Source organism: Myotis lucifugus, unplaced genomic scaffold (assembly GCF_000147115.1).
Source record: "Myotis lucifugus unplaced genomic scaffold, Myoluc2.0 scaffold_1, whole genome shotgun sequence".
In the NCBI taxonomy this organism is placed as follows: Eukaryota; Metazoa; Chordata; class Mammalia; order Chiroptera; family Vespertilionidae; genus Myotis; species Myotis lucifugus.
In genome coordinates, this window is record NW_005871049.1 from 18,779,861 (window position 1) to 18,805,305 (window position 25,445).

The 25,445-nt window shown below is 38.4% G+C and overlaps 1 protein-coding gene across 4 annotated transcripts in view; it reads left to right on the forward strand.

Annotated features, from left to right (window-relative positions):
* Positions 1–25,445, forward strand: part of DCLK2 (doublecortin like kinase 2) — a 135,955-nt gene that overhangs the window by 14,840 nt on the left and 95,670 nt on the right. For all 4 annotated transcript variants that reach the window (XR_002829614.1, XR_002829615.1, XM_006081768.3 and 1 more), the window contains exon 2: positions 7,286–7,620. Coding sequence is in view for 2 of the 4 variants with exons in the window: in XM_006081768.3 (XP_006081830.1) it covers positions 7,286–7,620 (335 nt within the window). In the remaining 2 variants the exon portion in view is untranslated. The remainder of the gene's footprint in view (positions 1–7,285; positions 7,621–25,445) is intronic.

The following is a 25,445-nucleotide window of genomic DNA, read 5'->3' on the forward strand; positions in this document are numbered from 1 at the left end:
GAAATTCAGGAAGAAGAAAGTTTGAGGTCAGGATGGCAATGATGGGGCATGATATTTAGACATGTAGCATGTGTGATATCCATATATTATTTAGTAGAAATGTTCTGTAAATGACTTGAACTCAAGAGAAAGGACTAGGCTGGGGATGTCCTCATTGTTTGAGTCGTCTGGGTATAGGTGGGGGTTGAAGCAAAGAGGGTGGAGAATCTAAGGGGGGTGAGGGATGCCTGGATGGGTGAGAGACAAGGATCCTGAAAAGCAGACCAAGAGGGGACAATCAAAGTAAGAGGTAAAACAAAAGAAATTAGATCATGGAAGCCAAGGAGAAAGGATCTGCAGGAAGAGAATCATGAGTGGTGTCCAGTGCCCTCAGAAAACATCAAGTGAAATTAGAAAGATGTGCTTTGCATTTAAGCAAAGTACATGGGGGTCAGGGTGAGCATTGTTTCAGCCAGCGGAGCGCAGGGAGGAGAAGTGACGCTGCAGTGGCTTAAGAGCAAATGCTGGGTGAGGAAGTAGGGAAAACAGATGAGGAGTGCTTAATGTTTTTTTCAATTACAGTTGGCATTCAGTATTATATTAGTGTTAGGTCCAGCATAGGGATTAAACATTTATTTAACTTACAAAGTGATCATCCTCCCCTCATAAGTCTAGTACCCACCTGGCAATATACGTAGTTATTATAACACTATTGACTATATTCCCCGTGACTATTTTGTAACTTCTGATTTATATTTCTTAATCCCTTCACCTTTTTCACCTAGCCCGTCAGCCCCTCTCCCACTTGGCAACCATCAGTTTGTTCTCTGTATCTGAGTTTCTGTTTTGTTCGTTCATTTATTTTGTGTTTTAGATTCCACATAGTGTAAGTGAAATCATATGGTGTTGGTTTTTTTCTGATTTATTTCACTTAGCATATTACCCTCTAGGTCCATCCATGTTGTCACAAATGGCAAGATTTCATTCCTTTTATGGCCAAGTAATACGTGTGTGTGTGTGTGTGTGTGTGTGTGTGAGAGAGAGAGAGAGAGAGAGAGAGAGAGAGAGAGAGAGAGAGATTTTTGTTAATGCAATCATCTATCAATGATCACTTAGGTTGCTTCCATATCTTGGCTATTTGAAATAATGCTATAATGAACATAGGGATGCACATATCTTCTTGAATTAGTGTTTCAGATTTCTTCAGATAAATACACAGAAGTGGGATTGCTGGATCATATGGTAGTTCTATTTTTAATTTTTTAGGAATCTCCATACTATTTTCCACAGTGGCTGCACCAATTTGCAGTCCCACCAACCGTGCCCAAGGGTTCCGTTTTCTCCACATCCTCACCAACACTTGTTTGTTGATTTATTGGTGGGGGTCAGAGCGACCTGCCATTCTGACAGGCGTGAGGTGATATATCACTGTAGTTTTAATTTGCATTTCTCTGATTTGTTATGTTGAGCATCTTTTCATATGTCTATTGGCCATCTGTATGTCCTCTTTGGAGAAATGTCTATTGAGATCCTCTGTGCATTTTAAAATTGGATTGTTTGGGGGTTTTTGCTGTTAAGTTGTATGATTCTTTATATATTTTGTTATTAACCCCATATGAGATATACCATAAGCAGGTACCTTCTCCCATTCAGTAAGTTGCCTTTTTATTTTGTTGATTTCCTTTGCTGTGCAGAAACTTTTTAGTTTGATGTCGTCTAATTTGATTACTTTTTTTTTTTTGTTTCCCTTGCCCAAGAAGACATATCCAAAAATATTACTAAGAGCAATGTCAAATATTTTAGGGTCTATTTTTTTTTCTTCTAGGAGTTTTATGGTTTCAGATCTCGCATTTAAATCTTTAACCCATTTTGAGTTTATCCTTGTATATGGTATAAGGAAGTGGTCTAGCTTCATTTTTTTTTTTTGCATACATCTGTCCAGTTTTCCCAGCACCATTTATTGAAGAGACTGTTTTTACTTCATTTCCTTTGTTATAGATTAATTGACCATATAGGCTTGTGTTTATGTCTGAGCTGTTTATTTGGTTCCATTGTTCTGTGTGTCTGTTTTTATGCCAGTGCCATGCTGTTTTGATTAGTACAGCCTTGCAATATAGTTTGATATCAGATAGTATGTATACCTCCGACATTGTTCCTCTTAAGAGTACTTTGGCTATTTAGGGTCATTTACGGTTCCAATGAGGAGTGTATTTTTACCTTGGCAGTGAATGGAAGCCAAAAACCCATTAGGTTGAGTGAGATGAGGAATGAAGAGAGGGGAGGATCTGTGTGTGAGAGACACTGTGTATAATATTGTAGAGAAGACTGTCTAGTTTAATGGAGGAGAGAAGAAGAATGCCCTTGATATCTCAGTATGAGGAGAGGGAAGCACCTAAGTCCTGGTAGAGGGACTTAACTATGACTAGGAGGAGGGTATCCTTATCACTGAAAAGGGAGAGGAGGTGGAAAAATTGGCACAGACTGAAATATATTTGTAGAGAAGAAGGTTTTCAGAGAACAAGAAATTTGCAAGTTCCTAGGTTTTAACAGCCTTTTGCCTCTTAAATAGGAGTCAATTAATTTGTTTAAGGATAAAAATTAATGGTTAAGAAATACCCAGGTTGTATTACACAGCTGTGGACACTTAGTTTGTCAACCTTCTAAACATAAAGTCATAAAAAATTCTTTGAACAAATGTCAATGGGAAAAAGCCATAACCATGCCTCTGGAGAGACTCTTAAAAGGAAATTGAAAGACTTTGTTTTATACCATGCTTGAAAACAATTAAGTGGTATAACCTATTTATGCTTCTCTCCATCCTCTTTCTCTACAGAAAGCAAATCCTCTTTGTATATAGCATTCATATGTCATAATTTTCAAAATGGTTTCCTCTTAGCATCTTATGGTCAAAGAACTGGTATCAAAGAGAGTGTATCTCAATTTTCTTCAGCCAAGGACCACCAAGAACACAACTATGGTTGGGTTTATTAGTCACTGCATCAAGGATGCACGGGCATAAGGTGACATTATGGGGTGTCTCGGGAAGAGTGTTGGATCTGTCTTAGAATTGGGGCTTCAGTTGGATACTTTCAGGGAGGATCTAAGGAAGCAGGAACTCATTCTGTAGTGAGTGCTGTCAAAAGGAATGGCATTTCTATAATTGGGTATCTCATTAAATCTTACAGGGAGAGCAAACTAGATTGAGGAAAAAGCTGTAATTGATAAAGAAGTTGTAGTCATTCATTGAGTGTGAGAGGGGGATATTTGGTATTGTGTGGATTGCACAATGGCCTAGTTTTTGTGTCACTTTATCATAGTCTCAGAGTGACTTTGTTTGAGATAGCTATTCTGTGAGATTAGATCCCATGGGAGAACATAGGTCTGGTTGTGAGCGTCAGACCAGCTTGAAATCACATTGAGTCTAGCTATGAATGTTAGATCAGTTCTGGACTGCTTAATTTTCTTTATATCCATATATGATACACACACACACACACACACTCTGAGTGGCCAGATTATTATGACCACGTGACATTTGTAGGCAAATTAGCTATAATTTCGTGCTGAAGTTGCTAGAGGGCCAGATCATTATAAACGTCTGAATAGCACAACATACCTAAGTATTGTTGCTGATCAAGTTCATCCTATCATGTTGATGGCGTATCCCAAAGATGGCTTCTTCCAACAAGACAATACGCCATGCCACGGTGCTCGTATTGTGTAGGAGTGGTTTCAAGAACACGAGGGAGACTTTACCTTGCTTAGGTGGTCCCCACAATCACCAGATCTCAATCCAATTGAGCATTTGTGGGATGAAGTTAAAAGAGCCATCAGGAAGCTGATTCCACAACCATCAAATCTCACAGAACTAGACAGTGCTATTCATCAGGCATGGTGTCAGATTCCTTGCATCACCTTTCAACATCTCGTGGAGTCAATGCCAGGAAGAATCGCTGCAGTATTGAAGGCAAAAGGTGGCCCAATGAAGTACTGATGGGGTGGCTGGTCATAATATTCTGGCCACTCAGAGTGTGTGTGTGTGTGTGTGTGTGTGTGTGTGTTTGTGTGTGTGTGTATCTACACATTTATATCCTAGTTTAACTAGTTTTTAATGAGATCCTTTCCTTGCTTTGGCAAGTGCAGTATTACCATATGTTGGGAAGAGTTAAGTTCTCTCATGATGTATTTCATCAGTATATCGAGATTTCAGGATACACTTTTTCAGCTGTATTAGTAGCATAAAATGTACCTCCACTTGGAAAACTTGTTATGTTTCCTGGGCATGAGCAGAAATAAGATGCTTACACTGATCCCGGTGGGAAGTAGGTGGTGATGGAGGCAGATAGGAAGGGCATTTTCAGAAATATTTAAAGGATAGAGTGGACAGAACTCAATGTCAAGATGTATGTAGGGAACCAAAAGAAAGAAGGCTGGCCCCTAAGTTTTTAGCTGACTAGTTTGAGTAGGAAGTGAAGTTGCTCCCCAGGATGGGGAGGAGGGGAGCAGTGGTAAGCTAGCTGGCAGGGGAGTAACAAATCTTAAACAAGACTCCACACAGTAGCATGAATCTGGTTGGGGCGAGGCCCATTGCTTCTAATCAATCTTGTAGGTGTCTAGTATCTAACAGAATAGTAATTTATTGTGAAACTGCCCAAGGAACCAAGAGCTTAAATTCTTTTGTCAGCACATAGGCAAAGCTCTCGCCATAGGCAAATCTATGTAAGTGACAAGATTACAATCAGATTGTTTGGTCTGGGTGGGGACATGACAAGGGAAGCTGGCCTGGGTATTGTGGTGGTATTGTTATCAAGGTATGACATCTATACTGTGTAGGGTTTTATGTGCCCAGTATAAAGAAACACAAAGCTAACCTCAAAACCATGTCCTGAACAGCCGTGTTGAAATGTTGAGTGCCAAGGATGCCAAAGTAGGTTTGATATCATGTCAGCACCTAGCACACGAGCTGGTGCATAGTAGGTATTCAGTGCATATTGTGAAGGTCAATCTAGGTTTAACAGAAGAGTACCCTATGAATTATTATTTATCCTGTGGATGTGGAGAAGGGGTAAGGCTCTCTCTAGCAGGCACTGGCCAGCCTTGGTTCAAAACTATACATAGTTATTATGGAACTGATCTAGGAGTTTTAAATAGAAACATGAAGGAAGGGAGAGGAGGAGAGAATGAAAATTTATCTGTAACCACACAAAAACAAATTAAAAGACAGGCTTCCTTTGCCTATTTTCATTTTGATATTCGGCACCCATGTAAAGAGGCAAAATACAGAAAGATTTAAAAGGCAGCTCTCCTGGTTAATATGTCGACTGTGCAGGGACTACATTGATCAAGAAAATTTGACATATTAAATATTTCTTGTTTCTTTTTCCCAGTGTCTTTTTCTCTTTCTATTGGGACAGGCTTTTCTCCAGCTGACTTCTCTCTGATCTTAAAAAAAGAAAATCACCTTTTCTTGCTGAGGTTCCTCTTTTTTATTGTAGTATTTTGGATCAGAACATACGATTTAATTTTTATCATAGGTAAAATTAGTAAGAGCTTTTCAGTGTGAGAGTTGCTTTCTCTATAAAGTTAAAGCAAAATCATAATTGTTTATTTTTGCTTATTAATCATGCATATGCTATATGGTTCTATTTTATTAAATTCATATCTATTTTGAAATTATGTGACACTTTCCCAGATGATTACACTATGAACAATGATTTAGATAAACCTACAGAGATGAAAAATCTTTAAATGGTGATGATTGGGCTGGACTTCAAACTACTGTTGTGGATGCAGCATTAAAGCCTATGACCCATCCCCCAGATTTCTTGGACAGGGACCCAATTATACCTCCTCTTTTTAGGCCCTCTTATATGTCCAATCTGTTACTGAATTGTTCATGTGCCTTTGGAAGTCTTTAAGTTCTCCAGTAATCGGGATTTAAACAGCATCCTGATAATAATTAAATATATTTATTAATAGGTTTTCCTCAGGACTTCTTCAGTATTTTGGTTATTTTTGTTTTAAGCATTCACAGCATTTAAGGGTTGTATTCTATCATTATAATATTAAGAATGAGACTATACAGAATGGGTGAAAAAATAATGGCTTCTTTTTGAGTTAGAAGATATCTTAGAGAAATTCTTAGATTGTAACCCTTTTATTTTATATGCCAAAAAGTTAAGATTAAAATAATTGGTGGCTTCTGAATCTCCCAAAAGAAAAATTATTTTTAAACATATAATTATGCTTGTTCAATCAAAATATATTATTTTTCAACATATAATTTTGGGCCCTAACCGGTTTGGCTCAGTGGATAGAGCTTTGACCTGTGGACTGAAAGGTCCCAGGTTTGATTCCAGTCAAGGGCATGTACCTTGGTTGCGGGCACATCCCCAGTAGGCAGCTGATTGATGTTTCTCTCTCATCGATGTTTCTAACTCTCTATCCCTCTCTCTTCCTCTCTGTAAAAAAATCAATAAAACACATTTAAAAAAACATAATTTTGCAACTTTAATGAACATTTACTCAGTAAATCAATTGACATAGTATAGTTTTTATGTTTTTCTTAATAAAAATTGAGCAGAAGACTGTGTGTGATGAACACATCATTTTAACTACTTAATATCTTTCCCATTTAAATAGATATAGAAAGGGCTATCTATTTAAACTAATTATTTTTAAATCTACATTCTTTAATTAAAGAAAAATGCTGAGGTATGCTTCTTTGAGCTTTCAAAACTTTTCTTGCTTTTTGTGGTGCTTCATTAATTGAGTAAATGATCCTATAACTGAATATAATTTAGTCAGTTATGTGAAGTTGTGTGATCATTCTTTGATTATGACTGAAATCTATAATTGGAAGAAGGAAAATAGTTTTATTTATATGACTATATTACTTTGTGATATAATTATTTCTTCCAGATGAAATTCTTTAAAAATTAAATTAGTTAATAGACTTTGGAACTAAGGATACTTCAGAATTCATCTGTGGCAACAACTTCATGTTACAGACAATGATATTGAGACCCAGATTGCAGAGAAATTTTCCGGGAAGACACTTTGGATCAGAACAAAACCCTGATCTTTCTTGTTTCTTTGTCCAGTGATTTTCACTTTGTGATGCATGTTGTTCCCAATACCAACCTAGATGCTATTAAAAACAAAGGGAGGGTGGGGAGAGTGCCAGAGAAGGGCATGGATCCTTTCAGTGAACCTGCTCAGTTTAGGGGTTCGTTCAGTGGGTGTCCAGCATTTGTTCTTCCACGGTGGGGAAATCATGCTAATAAAACCGATGTTTGCTTTTTAGGTGAGAGTTACGTGTGTGCATCGAACGAACCATTTCGTAAAGTTGATTACACCAAAAACATTAATCCGAACTGGTCTGTGAACATCAAGGGTGGGACCGCCCGAGCCTCGGCTGCTCCCACCTCGGTGAAAAGTGAAGTGAAGGAAAGTAAAGATTTCATCAAACCCAAGCTGGTGACTGTGATTCGAAGCGGAGTGAAGCCTAGAAAAGCCGTGCGGATTCTTCTGAATAAGAAGACCGCTCATTCCTTTGAACAAGTCTTAACCGATATCACCGAAGCCATTAAACTAGACTCAGGAGTGGTCAAGAGGCTCTGCACCCTGGACGGAAAGCAGGTACGGTGATTCTTAGCCCCCCGCTCCCCATCTTACTTTTAAATTCTCCTTGTACCGTGGCAGTTACATGTGTGACAATATGAGCTTTGTATCTGCTAGATATTTTAGTAGTGTGTGTGTGTGTGTGTGTGTGTGTGTGTGTGTGCGCGCGCGCGCGTGCTTGCGTGTGTATGAATTAGCCTTTATCATAAAAGTTGTAAGCGGCCCACCTGTCTCTTTTACACAAATGTCTCAAAATTATATAGAGAGAAATCTATACTTCTTATGGTCATTGGAAGGGAAATGTAAACTTGTGAGGGAAAAGTGTACGTTGAAGAGGCTTCCTACAGTAAGTGGGATGTTCTCTACTTAAGAATAAGAACACCTAATGACTAGTAGAGTCATTATGGGTTTGGGGAAGCCACAGAAGTAAAAATTAAAGATATTTAACTTTTTTTTTAGCAAAGCCTCTCCTCCCCACTCATGTATAATATGGAAAATGCATTTAAAGGAAAATATTTTCATGAGAATGTCCATATGTATTTCATAGGGAAGAATGGAGGTAATTAATCAGCATTTCTGAAAAAAATACATAAATTACACAGGGAAATGCATGCCAAATTATGGTAACAATATACCAGGAACTCTAATGGGCTAAAAAAAATTGGGCAAATTGCAAGTACGCATGAATAGCAGTTACACAAATACTGAGTTTTGCCACAATCAGATTATCATTCCTAAAAAGAAACATGTGGTTTCTGAAGTGTATTTTCTCTAGTTTCAATAAGGTTAAATTGTTTATATTTACATTGTATAAACATAGTTTCCAGTATTCACTTTGTTTCTTCATTTCATTTTGTTTCTTCTCTTGAAAAGAATTTATTTTGAAGTGTTTGGCTCATGTAGTACTGAAAATGAATAATACTAAACACTGGAGCAGTGTCTTCTGGCAGGGGAAAAAAAATAGTTTTCTAAGACCAGATCTAGTTACTACGTTGCTTCCTGGATCATTAACAAAATTTTAAAAATAGGTTCTAAAAATTCCAGTAGAGTTTAATGAAGTTATGACTTCTCTAATTAATTAAATTAATGATTAAAAGGCAGCCTGCCCCAAAACAGGTTCAGATGACTGGGAATAGCCACTTTACAAGTTGATTTATTCTGCAAGAAAGTGACCACAAGGAAAAAGGGAGATTTGATAAGTCAAATAGCTAATTCTTGGTGGACACAGGGGAAATACGAACTCTAGAGACAGATATTTAAGATGCCTAACAAAAGAAAAGAAAATCGTAAGTATGCCAAATTAGAAAACCTAAGTGGCATATAAACAGTATATGCAGATGAGATTTTAAAAATTGAAACTTATTTGGAAATCTCCAAATGAATGTTTTTAGGGAAATTTTAAGTGAAATAAAGAAGTTGAATGTCTAATTGAAATAGTAACATTGGAATTTTAATAGTTATCTAAAAAAAAATTATCTTCAAAAAGACTCCAGACTAGAAATATTTATATGGAGAAATGTTGACTAAAGCACTAGCAATCCCAAATCAACATATTAAAGAATAATACACTGCTATGAGTAGGGTTTATGACAGGAATGAAAAGATGGCTTATTGTTAAGAAACCTGTTAATACATGGGATCTAGAAGATAAAGTTATTGCACACATAATCCCCAAAAAGATATCACAAAAGCACTTGATAGAATACAAAATCTAAGTTCAATTAGGGATTTAGTAATAAAAATGGAGAATTCCCTAACAGACTAAAAAATCCTCTCTGAAACAAAAGGTCTGTGTAATTGGTATACAAATGAGATACTGGAAGTATTTCTATGATAATCAGGTAAGGATGCCTGATAGCAGCAGTATTCAACATTCTTCTATACATTCTTCCTGATTTTTATTTATAGTTTAATTGCAATTTCAATAAGAATCTAAATGATTTTGGGGGAAGCAGGGGGAGGGACACATGACAAAGTGATTTTAAAAGTTAATCTGGAAAAATAGGCAGGAAAATTTTGGAAATAATGATTAATGGGCTCTCATGCTACCAGATATTAAATCACCATTCTCATACTATACCAAAAATAAATTCCAGGTGTTTTAAAAATATTGATGTCAAAATGAAACCAAAGAACTAAAGGAAAAGATGTCAATAGTTATGGTGACATAGGAAAGGATTTTCTAAGCATACACATAGTGGGAAGATCACAAAGGAAAAGGTTGGTTAGACAACATAAAAATCAAAACTTTCTAGATGTTATAAGCAAGGGTTATATGTTTTTACATTAAATCATAATAGTTTAATATGAAAAAAACCTTAACACTGCAATGGCAAAATGAATCAAACACCAAAGAGACAGTTTGAAAAGGTAGAATTATAAATACTAAGTATAAGACAGCACAGTCTCACTAAATAAATATGCATGAAAACAATGATATGGTTTTTATATTTAAAGTTGACATGTTTTTGAAAAAGAAAATGTCCATTATATTTTGATATGCAGTTAATTGGCATTCTCAATGAATGATGGAAGTGTAAATTTCATAATCTTTATGGAAAGCAGTTTGTTTTGTACTATACAAATGTCCTTTCCATTTGAACTAATAATTTAACTTATCCTAAATAACCTGAGATGCCAACATAATTATGCATGAGAATTCATCCCAGCAATAAGATCAAAAGATTGAAAACAATTTAAAATCCCTAAAATAGAAAACAGTTAAATAATATTATCATAGCATTCATAGGAGTGGCCTTTAAAAATTGTTTGGGGGGCAATTTAAAGACATGGGGAAATGTTAAGTGAAAAAGGCAAGAAATAAACTCTGTAGTATGGTTTCAATTTTGTGTTAAGAAAGAAAAGTAGAGGAAAAATTTTTTTAAAAAGCTAATTCAGAAGGAAACACAATCATAGTTGCCATCAGAAACCTAGTACTTGCTGTTGTGATTTCTACTACTTCTTCCTCATGTCTGTTTAAAAGCAAAAACTCAAGCACTGAGAAAGAAAACAAAGACCGATTTCAATCAGATTGTGGAAATTAAAACATTGTGAGTTAATCCTTGAAATTTTGGCATGTGGCTATGAAATGTTACAAGCATCACTTTTGTCACTGTTTAGGTCTAAACATGATTTCCCATGTACAAAGAGAAGAGATATTTTTTAAAAAGTTTCAGATAAGATTTCTTTGGAACAATTAGATTTTGGTTTTCATAGGCACAGTTTTGGATACTGTATTTTCGGAGTGCCAGGTATCCTTCAAAGCTATAGTCTTCTTGGCGTTGATTCAACATCTGTTCTCTAGATAGACTTGCTATTTAAAACTTCATGTCTGTTGTGTGGTTGATATGTTATAAAGAAGACATTAAATCTTGCTTTGAAGTAGCATAAGAAACTTGTCTTATGCTTAAGATGAATGCATATCTTTAAATGGGCATTGTTTGTTCTGATTTGACTTTACAAATTGATTTTTTTTAGGGGGCATGTAAAACTATCTGCTTTCTGAAAATTCTCAAGGAAAGGACAGCTTTGCTTAGGTGAAGAGAGAGGAATGAGAAAAGAAGTAGGATCTGCTAATGAGTTGTTCCTGCACAAAATTTTAGGCCATCTACCTCAACTTTTTTATGTTCTTTCCTACTCAGATTGGTCGTTTTCATCTTAAATTGATCTGATCTTCGACACAAGCAGAGATAAACAGTTTCTAGGCAGTTCATTATGCAGTCACCGATTCCATTCCTGATACCCATGTTAGAGTTTTAAGGGGCCCTGGTTATCTTTTTTATGGGTTTAAAAGCTTTCCCGATTGAAGGGGCAATGAATGGTGTGGCATGTGCTAGTAGCATTTATGCTGGTAACACAATGTCCCTTGAGTCTTTTCTGTCAAAATGGATAGTCACGTCTTCCTAGTGGTATTGACTCAATTTACAAGGCCTGACGTGGTTAGTACAACTAACTCACGTATTCTGTGTCTCTTGTAAAATCACTTCAAATAAAATCAAATGTTAGGATTTATCCATTTTAACCTTTGGGTTTGCTTTCGTGTAGAGCAGTGGCTCTCAACTGGGTATGTTTGTGCTCTATGGGACAGTTAGTGGAGTTTGGAGTCATGTTTTGATGCCACAACTGGGGATGAGGATTCTACTGGCACGTAGTGGGTAGAAGCCAGGATGCTGTTATCTACAGTATCCTACAGTACACAGGACAGACAGACAACAGACACAACATAATTCTCAGGGGTCCAAAATGTAAATGGTGCTGAGATTCAGAAAACCAGGTGTAAAGTAAGTGAAGTGATTCAAAAGGAGATGACACTTGTTTGAATGTTAACTTTATCAACGAGGCCCATGCTAAACTTTATTTCAGTACTTACAGATTTCCCCATAGCCTGTCTGTGCACTTTTTATCTCATTGAGGCAGGTGTGTTGGAATGCCATGGTTTATGGTCTTTGTTGTCCTGGATTTCCATTTATTTGTCTTTGTTGTGTAGGGCTGACATGTCGTTGGGAAGTACAGCTTCACAGGCAATTAAGGATGGTTTTACATGTATTTAAAGAAAGTCTAAGAAATGATGATTTTATGGAGTTTTAAATATTTAATACTTAAACTGATGTGATGAGCATCAATTTTTAAAGAAATACACAACCTATGCATTTATATATGGGGTGACTAGAAAAAAGGATCTATAAATAGAAGTCATGACTATTCTCTTCAATAACTTTTTAAACTTGCAATTAATTTAAATTAAATGCTTTACTTTTGTTTTCTTTTTACAAATGGAACCTTGAACTTTTACATTAAAGGCATTATGTAGGACAACAAGGTTTACTTTTTTAAATTTCAAAAGTCAGGGTGAGTTTCTTATAATAAACTGCAGCAGGGGAGTTCTTTTTAAAAATGTCTTTATTCTGTTAAGGGACTGAAAGGTCCAAATATAGCTTTTGTCCACATGTGTAAAAAATTCTAACTTTTAGCTTTCCCAGAAACAGCAGAGTTTTAACATAAAAGAAACATATTTAGTGGAATTTTGGAACAAGTTGATTCTTGTCATGGGCAGAGGCAAAACAGACTCAGAAATTGCTAGCAGTTGATGCTTTGGGGGTAAAACACTTCCAGACTTTGGGACCACTGCCAGCCTTCGGATGCCCACGTGCGGCGGGTTCTCCTTGGGGATCATGGAGTGCCTCCATCTTACCAGTCATCTTACGGTCTATGAAGGTTTCCGTCCTCACTTCTCAGAAAGTTTGTTTCATGGGTAGCATGATATAAATATATTTATTTTGTACCTGGCTAACTTTTCTGGCGTCAGTTTCTAGTAAAGGTTCATTTCTTTGTAATGACCCAACCATTCTTATTTAAAGCAATCTCTTCTCAAAAATTGCTACATAGAAATCAAATGGTTGAGATCTATTTATAAATATTTTCTACAGTTCCTTTAATCCCGATATAATATTTCCTTGACATAGATGAGGACAGAGTTTGATTTTTAGTCCTCATGTTGCTCCCAATGCATGGATTTATTTTATGTTTTTGGATAGTAGAAATTCAGACAACTGTGTTTTGTCTGACTAGATACCTTCATACCTCTGAAGCGTGGTTCACCCTGATCTATCTCAAGTAATGGAAAATTATCTCAATCAGGAATCAATGGACTACAGAGGAACTATAGTGGGATTTTTCCCCCTAGTATAGCAGGAAGTCCAGGTAAAAGAAAGGCAGAAAACATTCAATTTGTTCTTTGATCCCTGATCCAAGCAGAAAAGGTCGGGGGAGGCTTAATCTTTGTTTTTAATTTAATGAACACCTACCTCTTTTCAAAGAGTGGGAAGAAAGAAGGAAGAACTTTGTTGAAGTAAAGTTTGTGTTTTGCCATTCTGGGATCCATTGTATAAGCAGTTTCCCCAAACCTTTAATCATATATTTTCCCTTTTAATGGGAAATTGGAGGCAAACACAAAAATCCTGTTCATAATTACTGCAATTGAAAATTAGCAGAATAGATGCTTAAGGTGTCGGTGAGATAAAAATGACATCACTGTGAACTCTGGTTTCCTTATTTATTCTTTTGGTGCCTAAGCTGGCGTAACATATGGAGCGTAAAGATTGTGTTAAATTCATTTCATTTTCGTTATAAATGTATTTTTCAGTGGTTATAATAGTAATTATTAAAATATATATTTTGTTACATATGAATTTTACAATGCTGAGAATAATAGCTAGCAGCCTAATTAGCTAATAGATAAAACGTTAGTAGCTTCCTATGTTAGGCATTTTGATAATGATTTCTATTACCCGTCTCCACTCATCCTCACAATCACCTTGAGAGCTAGGTGTTCTAATTCCTATTTTACATTTGGGGAAATTGAAACAGAGAAATCAAGTAACCGGTTCAAAATCACACTGCTGGGGGAGCTGGATTCACACCCAGGAAGTATGATTCTAGGCCTCCCCCCTTTCCCCAACCACCACTCTTCACAGCTGTGCTCTAAGCCCTCTGTAGACAGGCTTTGTGAAGGTCATCAGTGATAAGGAGGGACAGGAAAAATAACTAATCGGATTATTTTATTTCAAAAACATTTTTTGGGGGCTTTAGAGCAGCGGTTCTCGCGACCCCTTTGGCGGTCGATGACCCTTTCACAGGGGTCGCCTAAGACCATCCTGCATATCAGATATTTACATTACGATTCATAACAGTAGCAACATTACAGTTATGAAGTAGCAACGAAAATGATTTTATGGTTGGGTCACAACATGAGGAACTGTATTTAAAGGGCCAGAAGGTTGAGAACCACTGCTTTAGAGTGATGCAGTTTTATCTGGGGGTTATCTAAATGTGGTAAGATTATTCTTTGAGTAGGATCTGAAACATGAAAAAGTAGGTCAAGGAATGATTATATACTTGACCAAAAAATAACTGTTAGTTATTTAAAGATTTAATTTTTAAAAATTAAAGACTATGACATCGCAGAAAGTTTAGAAAATATAGAAAGAAATACACAGTCTTTCCATTTTACTACTTTTTATAACTATTTCTATCTATTTATTTTCATATACTTGTTTTCTTTTTTCTAAAGAGACAACTGTGCAAGTAAAATCAGTGCATTTCTACTGGAAAAATTGAAACGATTCAGAGAAATACAAAAAGTGAAAAGTTTCTTTTCACATCTGCTCTTCTTTCCAAACCTCATTCTACTTCTTAAAGGGAATCACCAATAACAGTTTTGTAAATGCAATTTAAATATATATGTACACATAGTTTTTATATAATGTGGCTTTTCTGTGTAATCCTGTATCTTGTTTTCCCCCATTTATTAATCATATTCTTCCATGTTACGTAATCTTCATATTTCATACTTAAGTGACTGAATACTATTCCATTGGCTAGAAGCATCCTAATTTATTTAACCTATTGCTCGACATTTGGATTTCCAGTGTTTCATTTTTTTAGTCTCTAGTCATTTTTCTGCCTATAGATTTCAACATGCCTTGGATCATTTCCTTAGGATAGATTCTTAAAGGTTAATTACTAGAAGAGACTTTTAAGTATTTGGGGGCTTGAGAGATATTATCAGAGCTGTAGACAAGAAGTTGTCCTCGTTGGCAACACCACGGCCAGGTGCCCCGGAATTTCCATAGCTGGAGAGACTAGTAAGGGTTAGTTGTGACAGGTAGGTACAATGTGCATGCTTAATTTGTTGCGTGGAAAATACACATTCTGTGAAATTGAAACCCACCTGCATGTATTCCTCTTATCACTTCTACCTTTGCTACTTTCTGTTCTAGAAAATAGTTTGATAAGAAAAGCCAGTTAACCTGTGTATCAGTTTTATGCCAGAGGCTGGTGCTTGGGACTAGTCTTGAAAACGTTAAGCTCACTAGGGAGAACAAAAAGGAAACTTTTAAAACAAATAGCCCACATTATGAAACTATGTGGCCTTAATTGTGAACTAAGAAACCTAATGCTTCAGTTAATGTTTGCTTTCTAACCTTTGTAGATGCCAAAAATCCCATGATATTTAGTAAATTCAGGTAACATTTGCTTTGTGATATTTTGAGTCAAGATTACTTGAAATGGATACTTTGTAAAGTTAATTGATGGCTTTTGGTGGGTCACCACTAAATTTTAGATTTGTTTTGTTGTTTTTGTAAAATATCATGAATGTCTGCTAATCCCAATTTCTACCACTATGTGCAGTATATGATGTTACTTTACACGTTTTATTGGGCTTCATGAAAGGGTCATTTACTCATCATGCTTCATGGTAATAACAAGGACAGGTGCAAAGTCAGTACAGTATTATATGTACAACTGATGTAGGAAATTTAGTCCAGCTTGCTAATTTTATAGAACCGGTTGAAATCTGTGCTGCTTTTCTTGCAAGTAAAGCCTGACTCAAAATCTTGTGTACAATCAGCTTGTTTGTAGATCACAGTGCAAATTTAATGACCTCTGCTTTGGCCTGTTTTTACTGTTTCTTTTAGTTGGGGGGAAGAGTACATTTTCAGCCTTGTAGTCATTGACTTCTTTAGAGCAAAAGTTAAGCTTAACCGTGGTCCTCCACCCTCTTAGGGTGCTGCCTCATAGAGAAGGAGTTAATTGAATCTAAACTGAAAATTCCTTGGGGGGCGAGGGGAGAAGTGCTGCTAGAGTCTGTGTTGGTTTCTTCAGTAACCCTGCGCAATTTTCCAGATTTGAAAATTAACCTCTTGCAGGTTTTTGTTTGTGGGTGTTTTTTTTAAGTAAGGAAGAACACCACACTTCAAACAGTGAAATGAGCCTCCACGAATGTTCTCGCTATATTTTTAGGACTTTTTAATTGTCGTGTGATGCAGCTGCCAGACTCCCAGCACAGAGTGTTGGAAGACTCTGTAGTCATTAGAGGTTCGCCTCCACAGAAGTTTAATTCTCTGAGCTGACGGCTGTTAGAAATGAAGCAACACTTACCCAAAAGGAACATTCTGTTTTTTTGGTGTGTTTTTTTTCCTTATGTACTCCAGACTCTCCCTAAGACTTGAAATAGTGAGTTTTATTTAAAAAATGTTTTTGTAATGATGTATGGCAAGCTTCTCTAAATGTGAGCATAAAGACATTTGATTGTATTTGAAAATATTGCTCTCCCCACATGCTAAGTCATGAAAATGCCATTGTAAGTATGAGTTATGGGAGATTTTGAAATACCTGTGTATTGGTACATATTAAAACTGACATTAGTTACATGGTTGTGTTTCTGAAGGATTAAGTTTATTAAACACCTAATCTTTAGGATCACTTATGGGATATATTTTCAGGGGTAAAAGATTACGGCTGACACATGCCATTGTGAAACTGCAAATTAAAAAGTTTTCTTTTTATAAATAAACCAGAGGTTGTGTAAATGGAAACTTGTAAAAGCCCAGTTAGGTAACTGAATCCAAATTTTAACATTTTATGTCTTTTCACTTAATCTAGTAGTCCAGATTTTTACATGTAGATAAAAAGTGTAGAAGTCATAAACTTTTTTGGAAGTTTTAAAACTGGTTTTCACTTTCAGAGCGTTCCTACTAAAGCAGCACCAGTATCTAAGTCAGTTCTTGAGAACTTCCAGAAGTAAAGAGAGTTTGGGCCAGTATGATTTGTGCCCTGAGGAACTGACTATAGGCATTGGAGTCAGAAAATACAAATCTAAATTTGATTTAAATATATTCATTTCACCACCGCATTATAGTATTGGAGGAGGCAAGATTCGTGCTTATGCATCGAGGAAAGTCATTAAAGATTTTTAATGATGGGAAAGTGCATCCGTAGTGCCAACAATTGTTGGCAGACTGTTGACACATGTTGTCATTTATTCTCACGATCACCCCACGGTAGGTATATGGCACTATCGTTATGCAGGAGTGTTTCAGAGCACGTCCAAAGAACTGTCACCCTTTGGCTTCAGTTAGACCCCTTGGATATGACTGTGTACTTACCCCCTGAGGCTGCCTTTGACCCAGACATTTTTAAAAATATATTGATTTTTTTTTTTTACAGAGAAGAAGGGAGAGGGATAGAGAGTTAGAAACATCAATGAGAGAGAAACATCGATCAGCTGCCTCCTGCACACTCCCTACTGGGGATGTGCCTGCAACCAAGGTACATGCCCTTGACCAGAATCGAACCTGGGACCCTTCAGTCCCCAGGTCGACGCTCTATCCAGTGAGAACCAGCTAGGGCTGACCCAGACATTTTTAAACTCTCGGAACTATTTTCTAAGATTCAAAGGAAGATCAGTGTCACCGCTCTATAATTATTCACCTGAAACAGCTTCTCACTCCCGGGGACCTGTTTATGGTATGATTATTTACTTTAGGCTTGGCTCTGATTAGCTTCCTAGACTTGCCCCAAAACTTACATTCACCCTTAAATGACAGAGTGTGTTTCTTTTATTCTGTGGGTGGTTATAATTCCTCACTATCATTTATTTTGTGGCTCAAGATGTCCTAGATTTGGTCAGTGGAACCATTTTCAAGTTGGATCCTCTATCTTTTTGACATATTTTAGGAGACATAGGAGAGTATGGATTATAGGGAGCCATGCAGGTTCATAATTAGACCTGTAGCAAACAAAATTACATCAGCAATTCTGTACCCCGTCGACTACTGTAGACCCTCTGTCTCAGGTGTCTTCTGATGGATCATTCTGTCCCTGAGCACCTATAGATGCTTGGCTCCTATTCATTGCACATGGCTCCCAGTCTCTGTGCAGCTCTGTCTTCATGTCTCTTAGCATGTTTATCATTAAAACCCTAACACTAGGGCCTAAGATATGTCTGAGTTGTGGGTTATTGTCCTATATAAGAGCAATATAAGAGCTGTGAGCTTCCCCATTCTTGACCTAAAATGGCTGCTTTTAGGGAAATACTCATGATTTGCTTGGGAGAGTTGCTGTGGTTTGAGTCGTGTGACCTTGTAACCTATGTGCAGTGAATTTGGCTCATAAAGGTCATTGAGTATTGAGAGTATCTAGGGATTCAGTGACTATCTGATTCAGTGGTTCTGGACTGGAGGTAATTTTGGCCCCGAGGGGATATTTGCAGGAAGGGTAGAGTGTGCTACTGGCATATAATGGTGGAGCCTAGGGATGCTGCTAAATATCTTACAGTGCGGGGAGCAGTCCTCCACAACACAGAACTGTCTGGTCCAAAACATCATGCTCGCTGAGAAATTGTGGTCTAATTTAATGGGTAAAAAGGGGAAGGGAAGGGGGTTCTGACAGAAATGCATGTGGCTTTGGAATGGCCAGCATAATGATGTAAGTATGTATGTCTGGTTGAGTGGAGATTTTTTAAATTGAAAAATTAGACAAGGGCAAGATCCTGCACAGTGTCCACTGCATTTCCAAAGGATAAACCTCATCGGCGGGGCTTTGGGTTGCCGTGGAGGACCTGCAAGGATCAAAGTTGCATTTTAGGAGGTTTACTCTGGACAGCGTGACATGGGCACACAACGATGAGCAATCCTGAAGGATCGAATGTCCCCGGGAGTGAGGAGCTGTATCAGGTAATATTATTTCAAAGGTGTAATGTTACAGTTTCCTAAATGATAATGGTAAGCGTTTCCTAAACTCTATTCCAGGTAGGAAGCAGACATTCCTAAAGAAATTTAAGTAGTTTCAGAGGGGAAAGATTTGGTTTTAGCAGGAAATGAGAAAAATAGAATGGGTCGGGGGGTGGAGTCTAAGTTTATAGACAGAAAGAATTATTTGGTTAACGATTATAGCAAATCTTCATAGTGCCTATTTCATTTTAAATTTTGGATTTAGAAAAGAGCCTTCATGTTCCCGGTGCTTTTTGTATTGTCCAACTATTTGAGAGATTTGTGGCAGGATGGATATCAGAATTCTTATTCAGAAGTAGTGCTGGAGTGTAGGTAAACACTGCCTTTTCTTTTCTTCTTTATTTTTTTATTTAAGTATAAATGATACACAATCTTATATTGGCTACATTAGTTTCAGGTGTGTACAGTGTAGTGATTCAACATTTTTATACCCTATAGTGTGATCACCCCACTAATTCTAGTAATCATCTGTCACTGTGTAAACTTACCACAATAACACTGCCTCTCCTGTGCCTACTGGAATTGTGAATGCCTCCCCCTCCTTTCCCAGCACACACCTGACATGATCGAGCAGGTGATGGGTGACCGTGAGGCAAATCTATATTGGGGAAAACCTGTTATTGTAGTTTGCCAGCACTGAAACATTCTGTCTGCAATAACGCATTTATTTAGGTTGATTTAAAAATATAGTCACTATGACAACTAAGAAACTTGAATACAAAGGTGCTTCTTGGTAGCAATAGAAAAGAATACTTTTCCTTGAAATTATTAGAGTGGCATAGAAAAGAAATGGCCCAGTCTCGTGAGTCTGAAATAATATGATCTAGTGACATACCTTTAAAATGTTGATAGCTTTAAAAATGTAAATGCTCCTAGGCTTTAGCTAGTAAAATGTTATCAGAGCATATTGTTTAAGTAATTGTTGAAGACCTATCTCTACCTTATTTTTTTGTTAATCCTCACCCAAGGATTTTGCCATTGATTTTTTTTATTCTTTTTTTAAAAAAATATTATAATAAGTATTACAAAGGGTATTACATATGTGTCCTTCCCCCACCCCCCGCCCTTGACAATCCCTGCCCTCCCTTACCCCCCAGTGTCTTATGTCCATTAGTTATGCTTATATGTATGCATATAAGTCCTTTGGTTGATCTCTTACTCCCCTCCCTTCTGCCCCCCAACCCTCTCTGGCCTTCCCACTGCAGTTTGACAATCAGTTTGATGAATGGATTAGAAAACTGTGGTACATCTACACGATGGAATACTATGCTGCTGTAAAAAAGAAGAAACTCTTACCATTTGCAACAGCATGGATGGAACTGGAGAGCATTATGCTAAGTGAAATAAGCCAGTCAATGAAGGAAAAATACCACATGATCTCACTCATTCATGGATAATAAAGACCATTACAAACTTTTGCCATTGATTTTTAGAGAGAGTGGAACGGAGGGGGAGAGACCGAGAGAGAGAGAAACATCAATGTGAGAGAGACCCATTGATAGATTGCCTCTCATATGCTACCCGACTGGGCGAGGGACCGAGCCTGCAATGGAGGTACGTGCCCTTAGCTGACGCTCTATCCACTGAGACAAACTGGCTACAGCCCTACTTTATTTTAAAAAGGAATAATGACTTGGCTTTTTATGAAGTTGTATTTGCAGTTTCATGCTGATATCGCTTGGCTAATTTGGTGACATGTACAATTTTGAATTGTTTATATGGTATAATGGATTCTGCTTAATGGCTTCCTCAAACTATATTTAGAGCAATTTAGGCATCAATATAGGGATCTGAGAGAGCAAGATTAAGTCTGTGGACATTTTGCCTGGAGGGTTTCTATAAATACAGGGATATAGGTATCTATATACTTTATGTTTAGTCTATAGAAATACATATAAAATTTACTTGCTTGGCAAACATCCAGTCTGCCAGTCTACTTACTGAGTCTGGACACTAATGCAAGGCTGTGGTGTTCAGCGTGTGGTCGCGGAGCATCTCTGAGTGCCAGCTCGGTCAGAATGCAGAGGAGACGAGGTCCCCTGTTCTTGAGGTTCATATCCTCTATTTGGTGAGAAAGTCGAAAACATGACATAGACAATGACAAAGGGCTAAGAGACATGGAAGTGTGAACCAGTGCAGTAGGGAAGAGTTCGTGAAGAAATAGAATGCAAACTGGGCTACAGCGGGGGAGACGGATGTGGACAGACTGCTCCCCCCACCCCCCACCCCACCGCCACCCTCCCAAACAGGGGAGAGAAGCAGGGGTGAGCGTGAATGGCAGTACCAAGGGGGATGAAAATAGTATCAGGACATAGTAGGAAATAAGTTTGGAGAAATTTGGAGTGGGGGAGTAGGCTTAAGTTCAAACAGAAGGCTATGGGGGGAGAGAATGCCAGCTTTAATATAATATTATATTGATTTCAGAGAGGAAGGGAGAGAGAAATAACATCAGTGATAAGAAAGAAACATTGATTGGCTGCCTCTTGCATGCCCCACAGTGGGGATCGGGCATGCAACCCGGGCATGTGCCCTGACTGGGAATCGAACCATGGCCTCCTGGTTCATAGGTAGATACTCGACCACTGAGCCATGCTGGCCGGGCAAGAATGTCAGCTTTTGATGAAACAACGTAATAAAACTGTGCTTTGGGGTCAGCCTGTCACTGGACTGATGCTAAAATGAGAGGAGGACCACACAGCCAAGCAGGAGACCCGCCCAGCAGTCTAGGTGTGGTCCAGAGAGCATGGCAGATGTGGACAGAGGCAAAGGTGTGAAGCAGAGGAATGGACTGAGTGCAAGATCGGTACCGTGGCCCCTGGGGAAACAGGAGAGTGGTAAGAGCAGCACATGCCCTTGGTACAGTTACCAAGCCCAGAGCTGGCTGCAAGTCGTACCACAGAAATGCTTTACGGCCCTTGTTTCCTAAGGGGCCACTGAAGGTTGAACAAGCAGAAATATCGAGACTGATATTGCCTGGAACCTTTTTTAATACATATAGTTGTAGCTATATATCAGTAAATGTATGGCTTCTGCACTACGTCAATCATTTTAGTAAAGTGACATGGCCATTCGTCATTAAGTCTGAGGTAGCAAAATAGCCTAGTTCATTTTAAACTAGGATTAAATTAATTTTTTAAGACCCACTTCATTGTTGGCCTGATGAGGTAGAAATAACGTTTTTGCTTATTTACATGTCACAAATTGCTTTTGTGGGTGTGTTGTTTTAGTAGGGGTGTGTGTGTGTGTGTGTGTGTGTGTGTGAAGAAAAACTATTTTAAGTAAAATGTAAACCCAATGTTACATAGCAGATATCCTTATTTTGATGTTAAGCTAATGTGGCCTCGGAAAATGTGACGGAGAACTACATTGTGACTGGAGCAAATTTCGCAAAATATGTGTAAGAACCCACGACGCTCTCCTGTGGAAAAATAGCCGAGTCCCTTAGCCTACAACCATCCTAGGTTTCCAGAGGGATTGGGTCCCGGGGGCACTGTTCTTGTCCCAGACCTTTTTATTGGCGGTGGACACGCTGCAGGAGCCTGGGGAGACTTTCCCAGGCACTGGCGCCTCCTGCTGCACCTGGGCAGGCCCCTCCTTTCCCGCGGTGGGTGACGGTGCTGCCCCTCCCTCCTGGGCAGAGGCCAGCTTCCCTTTCTTGGGACTCATCCTCTGAGTCACAGTGGAGGAGTCCTGTGGGCAGGCCCAGCTATATAATTTGTGGGGCCCAAAGCAAAATGAAAATGCAGGGCTGCTTATTAAAATATTATTACGAATTTCAAGACAGCAACATCAGAATATTAAAGCAAGCCTGGGGCTCTGGGCACCTTGACCTCTCTCAAGGTCTTGTGAGGCACAGGTGGGCTGCCTTGCCTTCCATCTAGATCGGGGGTGGGGGACGTCCGGCCCGCAGGCTGTACGTAGAAGGCTCGCAAAATCATTTGGCAGAAAAAAGGTTCCCCACCCTTGGCCTAGGTGGAGAAGGGGCAGAGACGGGCTGCTTCTCCCACCTGCTGCTCACACGCCTGCCCACGGTCCAGCGGTAAGGAGTGCGGCAGCTCCCCCAGCCCCTCTGCGCTCGGGTTGGTTTTGTCCAGAGGAGCATTGTTCCCACAGGATCGGTAGACTTCTGGCAGTCACGTGCTAGATTGTATGCTACTAAGTACAAATGAGGGCTGTGAATCCGGTGTACAGGTGGGACTGAACCTCGTGTGTGGAGCAGTGTCAGGGTTTATTTTAAGGGACAATTGCAAGAATGGGGAGCTTTCCCTGTCCTGGTACAGTTGCTTTTCGCTATTCACTGTAGGTAGGTTCAATAAAGTGGCCACAAACACTGAATTAGCAAATACATGATCTTGCTTGATGTGTGTCTCTGTTTAAAGACACCTTATTGAATATACATTGTTAATTCATTTACATGAACTTGGGGACAACAACACTGTGACTGACGCCCGAAGGAAGTGTATCTGACACATGCATTTTCTCCATAAGACACATTACACTCTTCCTGAGCTTAGGAACATGAGGCAGCACTTCAGCACTGTACCGGGGGCCATTGAAAGCAGAGAACCAACAAAAAGCACCAAAATGCAAATAATGTGGCACTAAATAGGCCACACAAAATATGAGAACTGAAACCACTCAGCAGAGCCTCACTGTTCACGCTCAGCTGCAGGATGTGTTCATTGGGTGACTCGAGTTTTTCACCACTGTGCACATGTCAGCAAATGACCCCAAAAGCACCACAGGAATTGATTTAGGGACTAAAAATAAACTTTAGCAAGTAGGTGAATGTGCAAATACAGAAGCTGCTGATGTGGAGGATCGAATGTATTTTGAATTTTAGCTCTTAGGTCATAGTGAGCAGGTCCTTAAAGCAAAGCCATCTATCAACATGGCAAAAAGAGGTTACTGTTTGTTTCTAAAGGGATGATAAAGCAAGATGATATACATTCACAAGGCAATGTGTCAGACTTTCTAAAATAAACTTGAAATGCATACACTTCCCTCAGATAAGAGAATGTGAAGAGGTGTTGTGGGTTTGATAACCAACTGTGCTAATAACAATCATTAAGTGTCAACTAATTACAATGTGCAAAAATAAAAGGTCCAACTAATAGTAGGTCACATTAGTGTCAGATCAAATCATCTTGTGTAAACAAAGGTTATAACAAAGGGAGGGGATGGAAAGCGTTCAGACAGGGAGCTAGTATAAGGGCTTTGCATGCCTTTAGAAGAAACTGATGTATGGCCCCAAATGTTGTCGGATCTCTAATTATTTCACGATTAAAAGAATTACTTTGGAAAACAGTTCAGTGAGTACTTGTGATAAAATGTGGAAATTTAGAAAATGAGTGACACATTTTGAAAGCATTCTCCTCTGAATGTCACTTTTGTGTTCCAAATATTTTGAGATGTTCCCGTGGTAGGAACTATTCTGTGAAATAAATTAGATAAGGCAGTGCTTTCGATGTTGACAAGATAACTGAAAATGTCGTGAAGAAAACGTTAGTTACGGATATGAAGCAGTTGGTTATGCACTTGCCTGAATGTGTGTAGTGTATATCAGTGTTTTGGGGGGGTTTTTTTGGGGGGGGGCTTGTTTTTTGTCTCACTATGTTGCCTTATTGCCTCTGAAACAATTCTGTACAGTGGTGGCACAGTATCTTAGAGGCTAGGCATCTTGCTTTCTTGCTGCAAAGGTTTTTAAATACTTAAATTTTTAGTTGTTTTTCTGCCTTCTAAATCTCCCTCCTATTTTCTGCAGCCTGGTGTACTACTGGACCACAGTTTTGGTTTGCAGTTGCTCTTCAGAGCAGTTCCCTGAAACCCTGTTCTTTCTTACAGTTTTCACTGCACCAAGGAGGCTTGCTTAGCACTGCCCCGCTCTCCCTTCTGATGCTGCTTGGCTCTTTAAACGAATACACCTCCCTAAAGACTTACCAAAACCAGGTGACAATGTGAGACTGTGGACAATGAGGAAATCCCAGTTTCATGATGCAATGGTTGCTTAGAATGCTTTAAAGCAATTTGTGGACTACATTCTAGATGATTGTTTTTCTAAATTATTAGTTCCCTCTATTCTCTGGAGAAGTAGTCCCCCCACCCCACAAAAAGCAATCTCTTTCACTCCAAGTTTTAGTTATATTTGGGAAAAGCTTAGTTCTTGGAGATTCACAGTGCTCATTAGCACATTAAAGGCTTTGGGATGTCTTGCAGTGAAGAAACCATTTGAACATTTCCCAAATTATTTGGCCATGGAATCCTTTCATG